The 11699-nt window shown below is 33.0% G+C and overlaps 1 protein-coding gene across 1 annotated transcript; it reads right to left on the bottom strand.

The window, feature by feature from the left end:
- Positions 1-472: 472 nt before the first annotated feature.
- On the bottom strand, positions 473-1974 carry LOC121254946 (bZIP transcription factor 44-like). Its single transcript, XM_041155186.1, has one exon. It carries the CDS (start codon positions 1198-1200, stop codon positions 730-732), a length of 471 nt encoding a protein of 156 aa, XP_041011120.1. The 5' UTR covers positions 1201-1974; the 3' UTR covers positions 473-729.
- Between the last annotated feature and the right edge of the window lie 9725 nt (positions 1975-11699).

Raw genomic sequence — 11699 nt, 5'->3', positions numbered from 1 at the left:
ACGCATCTAAGGACTGAGAGAGTCATTTTAACACTGACTAACCACATTATTGACTTCAGTCCCACGTTCCCGATCTCCAAAAGAAACAATAAACTAAACAATGGAATAAGACTTCCTGCCCGTGAGACCTCGATCGTGAGAGGTTAACTTTCGATCTCATTACGAATGATCTTGTCCAGGGTTAAAAAGAATAATGAAATATCTATTTACAAGATCATTTATTAAAAGAGAAGTATCCTTGCCCAAGATTGTGAAGTTGTATTTCCAATCTTATTCGAGGTGGGATCTCAAATTACGAACAGCTCGTAATCCCAGTAAGAACACTGTTACTAGTTGACATGTATGATTTCTGACGATCAGTTCTCACTTTGTCAAACAAAGGCCGTCTCTTTATGTGATAGTTTTGTAAGAATTTAGTCAAACAAGAGGAAAACGTCATTATTGTTAGCATTCACGCGAGTAGGGCAGATTATGACGAAAACATGGCCAATATTATTATAAAAATAGCAGCCCACTACAATTGCAGCCACCATTTTACACACCGAAATACATAACATCCATCATATGGTGGACGCATACATTACATTAATACATTGTTTATTCCTTACCACCACCATTATAGAGATATCTCTGAACATAGGCTAGACACTAAAACCAACATTAAAAAATAAAAAATAAAAATAAAAAACCTCTCTTTTACTCCAGGAAAACACTAGAAGCACACCAAGACTAATACTGAAACATGTCTGCAGTTGCCATAATAGGCTGGCTCAAATATGACAGATTCAGTGGATTCAAAAGGCTATCGTTTGGCTCAGTGAAGGTATTTGAGACCCCAGCTCCAAAGACACAATTGCTAGCATTCAAGAAGGTGACGATCTCGTCCAGGGACTGCAATCTGTGGCTAAGCTCACCCACTTGAGCTCTGAGTATTGAGTTTTCAGACTCGATACTCAAGTACTGTTGGGTGGTGATGTTCACTCTTGTTATGATCTGGTGGTTTTCCGTCCTGAGCTGAGCCACCTGGGCCGTCAGTTCGTCCAAATGCTGCTGTTTCCTCATCCGAGACCGTCTTGCCGATTCTCGATTCGATATCATTCTCTTCCTCTTCCTCAGATCCATCAAAGCTTGCAAATCCTCCTCAGAGCCCGAGTTGTGGATCAAAGTTGACCCTGAAGATGTCCCACTAGAGGAAGCCATGAAGCACAAGATTTTTTGCAGACTTATCACAGTAAGAGTAGATTAAGAGATATAAACAGGACCCAAACACGAAAAAACTAATATTTTAGATTATGGCAATATAACTATACTATTAAAGCCTAATAATCAGAGTTCGAGAGGCGAAAAATCATGAAACGTAGTACAACCAGTAAAGAAACACAACTGAGAATGATTGAACTAAGTGGGTCCTGCGCCTGAATGTGGAATTTATCATACACCCGGAGAGGAGGATTTCACACAGAATTGGAAACATGAATCTCAAACATCAAGAACAAGTTGTTGGGCATTAAGATAATCCTTGTAGAAACTACCAGTGTGTGACAAAAAATAATTGTGATTTGGAGTTCGCAATAGTCTCAGAAACTCCAACTCAGCATGCAAGAGTTGGGATGTTTTCCGAGATTCAAGTAGCAGGGATCTCCGAAGGAAAATACAAGAAATCGAGAGGGTTTTGACACGGGTGGTGGGATTTGAACCAACCGAAAAAAAAAAATACCCAACTTTGAAAGCAATACTGGACAAGCCCTGAAATCAAGAAAGATGAAAGAGCAAATGGGTGCTAAATTTTGGACTCGGAAAATCAGAATCCCATTAAGTGGGAAGCTTGCTTCAGATTAAAGCCGGAGCTTCTTCAGAGATACAGACCAAAATATCTGCAACAGCGAGGCAAAAGAAAGACAGCAAATAGAAAGCGAAAGAGAAGGGGGCTTCAGAAGTGTTGGGGGTGGAATATATAAAGCAAAATGGACTGGCAAGGTGATGAATTAAATGATTTTATTTTTATTTTTTATTTTTTAAAAAGGAGGAAGTCCAAAATGAGGAAATGAGGAAATAAAGGCGAAAAAGAACTTTGGAATCTGCTAGAGAAAGCAGTTGAAAAAGTTGATGGGACATGTGAGGTTGGGTGTGGGGCGGAGGAGGCTCAGGAGGGGGCTGTTGAAGAGCAGACACCATGACTGTCCCGGATCCAGCTGTGAACCAACAATGTAAGATTGCATCATGGGTCTTAAATTATTGTATTCGTACTAGCTTCTTGGCAATATGTTCAAAACTACACTATAAAAATAAATACAATTTAAGGTAATTAAAATATTTAATCTGATATTTAACTGTAAATTTGATTCATTTATTTAATCCCCACAATTTTAATATTTTTTTCTCACTAAAATTCGTTTTATTTTCAATATTTCAAGAGATATTTTAAGTCTTATACAAGTGTCAATATATTTTGGCATGAATCACGAGAGAGTGGGAGCTTTTTTTTATATTATTCTAGTTATCGATTTTAATACTTATATAAAAAGAAAAAAAATAAAAATAAAAAATTATTACAAACATAAAAGAATTACACAAAATAAATTTATAAATTAATATGACTTTACATGATTAATTAGATCTATTTTATAATAAAAATAATTTTACAATCTGACATATTGTATCAAGTCATATCAGTTTATAAATTTATTTTTATATAATTTATTTATAATTAAAATATTTTTAAAATATAATATTTTTTATATTAGCCGACTTTAAAAATGAAAACCCCAAATTTTGCATTAAAAAATACTTTTTGTTTATTTTATAATGAGAAATTGTGAGTATATAAATATTATATAATTACTTTAAAATATATAAATAAATATAAAATTTATATAAAAATAATAATATTTTAATAATAAATTCTACTCTTTATTAAAATAATTACATAATATTTAGGTGATGCGTGAGTGCGTGTACAAACTAATGAAAAAAAAAAAATACACACACACGTTCCCAGATGTTTGCCTACCGTTCACCGTCTTCTCTGTACCAGACGGGATCTTTTATTTCATTCACGGTTGATGTTCTGACACAAGTGTCTCTGAAAAAAAAAAAAAAAAAAAAAGGTCGAGCTAGGGATGTGTAGGTTGGGACTATTAATTACGATGCTTTTTCAGTGTGGGTCCAGAGTCCTGAGCTTTATAATTGAGACTGCACATTGTCTAAACTGACCCTTTATTTTTGTATTGACCATTCATGAGTGCAATGGTTTCTCCGTCTTTTCACCTTTAGACATTGTAGATTCTTTTTCAGAGCAATATAATCTTGCCTGTCTTGATCTTAACCCTTTCTATGGACCGTCTCGCGGGTACCATAGGAGTAAGGACCATTGCCCCCATGTCACTAATATTAAAATTTGAGAAAACTATGACATTAGTAGTGGAATAAACGTGGGGTCCCCTTAAGGCAACAATGATTCAGGGACATATGGCAAGATACAGAAGGTGTTTGATGTTTTGTTCTGTTCTCTCGTCGCTGTGGTACAAATAGTTATAGATTTGCCAATCATTCTAAAGTTTTACATTTAGAAGAGGCATTGAAAATGTGTCTTGAATGGCCATACGCATGAAATTGAGTGTGTCTCTTTGTCTATGAGCTACAGAACATTATTGTATCATCCATGGATTGTACAGTGTTCAATGAGTCCATGAAAAGCAAGATGTTTAGCATCCACCCAATATAAAACTTGACCAATTTTTGTAGGAAATTAAGATCTCATTTGATAGTGAAATAAAATGATATGATTTTAGATAAAAGTTAAAAGTTAAATAAAATATTATTAGAATATTATTTTTTAATATTATTAATATTTTAGAATTTGAAAAATTGAATTGTTTATTCTATTTTATATAAAAATTTAAAAAAAATTATAATAATGAGATAAGATTATAAAATTTTTATATATCACCAGAAACATTTGGATTTGTACATTTTGACTAAAGCTCAACACCTGACGTCAAGAAACATTAACACCCACATAAATAAATGCATGTCTATTGTTTTGTGTCGATCTCTAATTCATTGATCAGTCTTGAGTCTTGACCAATGACAGTGGAAGACAGAAAGCATAACTCAATTGGTTTTCTGACCAATTCCTCCCTCTTTCTCTCTTTCGGCAATTGGGACTTCATTTTCCTCGTTTTTTTTTTTTTTTTTTCTTTCTCCATTCTTTTTAATGAAAAGGATTAGCAGCCAGACCAGTAAATTCGCACGTGAATCCATATTATCCATGCCAATCAGTGAGCAAAACCCAAAAACTTTTCTGGGTTTGTAGCCAAGTTAAAAGACTTTTAAAGGCCAAAATCTGGAAACTAAGTAGGGTTATTCATGGAAAACTAGTGTCTCTCGCACTTAGGTACCCATCGTTGTCAAGATAAGAAAAAACTCAAAATATATAGATATGATTTGGGGGAGGCTTTGGTGGCTTGGTACACTGCATTGAGGCTCTAATTGCAGCTTTTTCCTTCGCGAAGAAGAAAAGCATGGGAGGGTGTGGGCGCGCAAACATGGAAAGCGAAAGCCAAATGGCGTAGTGGGTTGTTCGCAAAAGAGATCAAATTTATAAAAATGACCTCCAACCCCAGCAGACCGACTAAATCCAAGATTCCAAAGCTAAAAGTTGAGTCCTCCTTTTGATCTTTGGCACATAAAAAAGGACCAACTAGGCTGTTTTGAGAGCCGAGCTTTCTTATGTTTCAGTTGGTCTCTTTATCTTGTTTCATAAACTGGAGTTGATTTGGTTTTTCTTTGGTTTTTGCGTTTTTCAAGCGCTTGTGTTCCTTTAAAGCAACTGCCCATCTCCTGTTCTTTGGAAATTGCAACACTCGTACATCATTAATTTTATTATGTATATATAAGTTTGTATACTAATTTATTTATTAATTAATATTATTGTCTTCATATTTTAAATTTAAATTAGTATTATTTTTAATAAAATTTACTTTCTGACAAATCATATTAGATCGATACATGTATTAATACATAGAATCACTTACAATTAAATTTTTCCCTCGTACATATATTCATCGCCAAGGTTTTTTTTTTTTTCTTCTTCGTCTTTTATCTATGCATGCATGCGTTTCGTACACACGATATTATTTTAAGATCCTGTTTAAATTTAAAAAATGTTTAATCTTCTTTATTATTATAATTTTTTTAAATTTTCACATAAAATATAATAAAGAATTCAATTTTTGTAAATTATAATTTTTAATTTTTAAATTTCAAAATAATAATAATATTAAAAAATAATATTTTTTTCATTTCTCATTTTTTATCTAAAACTAACCAAACCAACTAAGATGACGCGAGCATCAACTCCAACGCCTAAAGTAAACTAATATGTCATTTAAATACACGCGTATGTATTAATTATTATAAATAATGCTATTTTGATACAAAATAATAATAATAAAAAGAAAAGAAAATAATGACATTAGAAATCATTCCCAGATGATGATTCTCGATCTACCTTTATCGAAGTCACCTGATATGATTCTCCAAGATTCGTGTAATATTCTCTTACATCCCAACCCAGCACGACGGCGTCACTGTCTTAAAAAGTAAATTCATTCTTTTTTTTCTTGTTTTTTAAAGATCCTCTGAAAATTAACAGTTAAGCTAAGCCGCACATATCTATGCCTTGTTTGTACCATTGTTTTGATTCGGCCCAATTTGCAGCCTTTTGAGGTCTGGGCCCAGTTCCTAACTGGCACCTAAGTTTGATTTTTCCGATAGAATTATGGAAAAGAAAAGTTAGCCTCTTGGAAAGGAGTAAAGTCACATTATTCATCTTACAAATATGAAAAATTATTCTCATTAATCACTATTCACCATCTCACACCTCACGTCTTATGAAAAGAACTCTCATATCTTATGAAAAACACACTTATACCTTATGAAAAAGTTATATGTGTGAGCTATGAGAGTGAATAGTAGTTGATGCATAAAAAATCCCTATAAATATTTACTAGCTTGTCATGGGAAGTAGTACTCTCGTCCTGTTATTAACAATTAATGTTTATATAGGTGATTTTAATGACGTGTAATCTGGTGATAGGATAGATATACTTTAAAATAATATAATAAATTTAATTTTAAAATTATAATCCATTATTCTGATATTAATATTAAATTGCTTGCTATAATAATAATTTACGCATTACCGGATCAAAGTCATATTGCACGGATCTTTCATTTGTATCTTATTTAGTCTAGCCCACTCCTACTGGGGCAATTCTTGGCCCACTTTGAATTTTCTTCTCGAATATTTGCGTTGAAGTCGATAAGGGGATTAGCCCAATCCCAATCTCTATCGGAAATAACAAAAGATGAACGATTATTATAAAATGAACTTTTTTATTATATATTTTTTATTCAGCTCCGCTTTGCAACGGCCCGTCCGTTGCTAAGGCTTTAACAACTTCCAATTGAATTCCGCCACATTAGTAATTCTACACAAAAATCATAAGGATCATCATATTGGATGAAATCAAAATTTCCGCACAAACCACTCAATCTCAGTTGAAACTTTGAGCCCCTCAGTCCTCACAGACTTCAGACCGCCGTGTTGGTTGCATGATCTGTCGCCCACCGCCGCACGACTTTATTTGCGTTACCCACCATTTCTGTCGCCACCTATTCCGTCGCCCACCAGTTCCGTCATCCATCATATTCGTTTAGGGCTGTAATCGAGCCGAGCCGAACCGGTCTTTAGCTTGCCAAACTCGGCTCGACTCAAAATACTCGAGCCCGAACTCGAGATTTTTTTTTATTCTTCATTCTAGCTTGGCTCGATAAGTTAAACACTCAACTCAAGTTCAAGCTCGTCTCACAAACGAGTTCGAGCTTGAACTGTGTATTTTTTTATTTTTTGAATAAGATTTAATAATTAATAAAATAAATAAATAATCTAATATTGAATTTATACAACTAACAAGTAGAACCTCTATTGAATTATAAAATTTTAAAAAATTTATAAGTAATTAATATCTAACTAGTTGATATTTATCCAAAATAACAATACATTATATGCCTACATATATTATTAATACATACACTTAATATGATAGCATATATATATTTCATATATGGTTCCCACATACTAGTATATGAAATTATTAAATTTTATCTACTAATTATTATACAAATTATAAAATATACCTATGAAGTATATTCACTATATATACATAAGTAATTAGATTACATATTATATATTTAATTATAAAAGTGGTATGCTTATATTATTAGTTACTACATATATATTTATGTGTGTGTATACACACATAGGAGTATGTATATATTTACTAATATATGAATGAGTTTTAATCGAGTCGAGTTAACGAGTCGACTCGAGCATAAACGAGCTTTAGCCGAGTCGAGTCAAGTTTTGTTGAGTATGTGTCATTTACAATTCAAGCAGGTATTTGCTTTCACGAATGAGTTTTTTTTTTTTTCACGAGTCGAGTTCCATTCGAGTTTAACCCAGCGGGCTATCAAACAGACTGGTTCATTTACAGCCCTATTTTCATTGGTTTTTCAAGTGAAAAAAAAATTATACTTGTTTTTTTCTAGGTCTTTGTTTCCTTTGAAGTGATAAAAAATTATGAATTTCTTATACCGACAATCACAAAAGAAAAGGACCAAAGCTTACCTTGTGCGGGGTCTCTGTTGGTTTGTTCATGGCTCACATTAGTAGCCTTGGTACTGCTTAGAATTTTTTTTTTTAATTTTTTTTTCATTGCTGATTTATTTTGATCTCTTTGTGATTTGATTGGTTATCGTTATATTCTTTGGGATTAGATCTGTGAAATAGAATCGAAGCATATTTGTCGATTACAATTATATGCTCTGTATAATTTATGCAGATTTGTGAATTCCATTATAATTATATGCTCTGTATCCCACCCCCATTAGGCTTTAAACAGATCATTCTAGATGAAATTGTTCTAATGTATATGCTCCATTTTTTTCTTCTAATGTATATCCATGTATTTGGGCAATGCCTCTTTTATCTTAAATAAAATGTTGCTTATAAAATAAAATAAAAATAAAAAACTTTGTTTTTCTCTTTATTTGTTTTGAACAAGTTCTTTTTAAAAAATATAGGTTTTGAACTAAACAAAACTATGGGAAGTGGAAATTGGTTCACGGTTCTGAATTTCAATGATTTGAGGCTATAATAAGTTGCATCATGAAAGCCACTATGAAGTAGCATAATCGTTAATGATGTAGTGCATATTTAGAAAACCTATCTACATGATTATGTGGAGGACTTCGTGATGAAACTCAAGCTCTTAGGGCTAGGAATTATATAAAAATATCCGTTGGTTTGTAGTTGAGCTTGACTTGAAAAGTTTGGATTTCTAAAGTGAAAAGGGGCTAAAAGAGAGAATACAAATTTGAAACTAAAAGTAAAATCTCAGAAGAATTTGTAAAAGAGCATACCAGAGAGGCTAACGACACCAATCTTGTCCTCAGAGTGTCACGACTTCGATCTAAACGTCAGCTGTGGCGGGGAGAGGGGAAGGGTTGCGTTGGAGTGGGGATGATTTTGTTTCCATTCGTTATCATCTGATGTGTGGGCACATGGCAGCTAAAATGGGAAGTCTATTTATCACTCACCCATTAGAGGGCAGTTATTTGGGGTATAATGGACGGACTAGGCAGACTAACTCTTTTTTATTTTATTTTTACTAGTTACACTGTTTATGTGGTACATTATGGGGCTGTTTGGATTCGAAGGTGACTTCGAATATATGAGGATGACTTCGAATATGTGAGGATGATTTCGTACGGTAAAGTGGTCTGTCAAACCACGCTCATCTCAGCAAACTCTTGCATAAGACAAATGTGATTTATGACCGTTGCTTTTCAGCTTTTCCACTTTTGACTAGACAACTTGACATCGGGTGTAATGGCTCTTCAAGGCCCTCCCACCGACCCTTCACCCATTCGGTTCACGCACACTCAGCTCCACGCAAGACACGAATCGTCCTCACCGAAGCTCCTCAGGCTCAGCGGTCATCTCCGCGCAGAGCTCGTCTCAACTCTGGGTAGTGATACTCCCTGCCATCATCAACGCCAGACCGAATGTTAAGAGCCGTTTGTCACAACTTGAATGCAGCAGCTCATCTGCAATCTCTCGTAATAGACGTGTTCGAAGACAAGCCGAGCTTCAGAAGCAACAAAATTTCCCATGGCCAGAGGCAACCCAGGGAGGTCAGTCGCGTACAAATATTCATAAATAAATTACAACTATTTATAAATTATTTCAACTCATCTCACTACTATTATAACTCATCTCAACTCATCTCACTACTATTTATAACTCATCTCAACTCATCTCACTACTATTCAAAACTCATTTTAAATCATCTTAAATCATCTCAACTCATTTTCGAATCCAAACGACACCTATATATGTTCATCACTTAAATGGAAACCCACTTAAAATGTACTATCTCAAAAAGTACAACTAAAGACGATAAAATCAATTATGAAAAGTAGAATTGATCTTACAAAATCAATAAATTTAATCAACCAACTTAAACTTTTGTGAGTTATGTGATGTTTCTAACATTATAGTAACACTAAATACGGTTTAGAGAGTTGGGGAAGACTCACATTGTTGGAATAATTCACCTACTTAAGATTAAGTTAAATATCACAAATTGTTAGGGATTAAATTGACTAGGTTCTACTCTTTGAAAACCTATCATTAATAATAAGGGAAGAGATAAGGTAAAAAAGAGATAAGTCAAAAGAAGGTGACTTAGACTTCTAAATGAAATAGATTTAGACTCCTAAAATGAAAGAGATTTACAAGGCAAGTTAAACTCCATCACTCCAAGAAAATAGACCTATATATAAGGAGGGGACTTTTAACAAGCTCTCGACATACAAAACTCCACTACACATAGCGACTCCACCAGATTACTCTCAAGAGAGACATCATCTTCAACATCTTAAAATCTTAGATTTCTCTATTGTATTGAGCGATATGTGAGATCATTAGAGATTGTAAAATCATTTATCATAATAGATTCTGTCTCCCAAACAATCCATAGATGTAGGCTTTTATACCGAATCACGTAAATTTTTATATTTTTCTTTATTAATTTTTATTTGGTTTTATATATATATATATATATATATTATGGATAAACATAAAAAGTACTGTATCGAAATCCGAAACATTATCGTGTACCGGAATAATCCATTCCTCCCTTCTTGCCTATTATTCGAATTTAGGCATTAGCACATATATTCCAATAAAAATGAATCGGATGCTTAATATTGGTACGAGAGGTGACACAGAAAAATAAATTATTATTATCATTTTTGGTCTTGGTTGAATTATGTCCACTAGTTTTCTCCACAGACTACGCAATCACACCTCGTTTTTCAATATTCTTTCTCTTAAGTGTTTTTTTTTTTTTTTTTTTCCAAGTAATAAAGCTGAAAATTAAAGTGTTAAATAAATGTCAGGAAATTAAACAAAGCTGAAGCCCATTTCAACTGCCATAAAAGTCTCTGATTTAGTGTACCATATAACTGGCCCAAATTGCATCAACGGGTCATTTGGTGTGGACCAACGCACATTTTCCTTTTTTTTAATAAATGGCCACTATTAATAAAATGAGTAATGCTAAGTACAATCCTCATTTTTAGACTATAATATAAGTTTAGGTTATTTTAACTTTAAAATTTTTTAAAATTACAAAACTATCCCTCTTAAAATGATGTTTTCTCTTATTTAATAATGTGCCTGATTTGAAAACTGTAAATAGAATTTCTCTAATAAAATAATGCCCAAAAAAAGGTAGTAATTCGTATAGAATATAAATGAAAACCACGAGATGATTGACCAGCCTTAATGTACTTCGCTCTTCAAGATTACTAGTGAACATGATTATTGCATATAACTAGATGGTTTTTGCATCAAAGTAAAGCATCCTCTATGGGGCTTGACACGTTACATAAATAGAGTCGAAAAATGCAAAATTCAGTCGATATTTGTAGTTATGAAATGTGCAATCTCTGCATATTATCTTTGAAAATAGTGGATAAATTTAAGACTCATATGAAAAAATTATTTTTTTAATAAAGACTCCGGTCACTTTTTTCGAAGAAAGTAAGCAAAAACTGTACACTATAAACTGTACACTATAAGACCGAATATAACATTATCCCATAGTTACATGTCAACCGAGTGGGTAAGGCACAACCTTTGTTTTTCAAGTTTATTTTTTATTTTACACATTCTATATATATTTTTGAAAAATGATAAACACATAATACTTTATACAACAATTTATACTATAATATTTTAAAAGAAAGGATATTTTTGTAAAATATTATAAAACTAACATTATTTTATAAAAATACTCTTATTTTATGACATATGTTGTAAAAAGTGTTATGCATTTACTTTATTTTTTGGTATGTCTACCTAGTACGACAGAGGACCCCTACTTGTTCAGCATTTGGCAGTAACCTTAATAATGTTTCAACATCTATTTGCAATTTGAAGGTTCGGTTGTTCGTTTCTGCATTTCAGCATTTAGGAAGTCTTGACCGGCAGGGCCTCATTATTTGGCGACAGCTACAAGCAACCAATTGCATTGATTAACCTGTCGGTGTTGGGTGCATATAAT

Source organism: Juglans microcarpa x Juglans regia, chromosome 3D, assembly GCF_004785595.1.
Source record: "Juglans microcarpa x Juglans regia isolate MS1-56 chromosome 3D, Jm3101_v1.0, whole genome shotgun sequence".
Lineage (NCBI taxonomy): Eukaryota > Viridiplantae > Streptophyta > Magnoliopsida > Fagales > Juglandaceae > Juglans > Juglans microcarpa x Juglans regia.
This window is presented reverse-complemented; position numbering and strand designations above follow the sequence as displayed.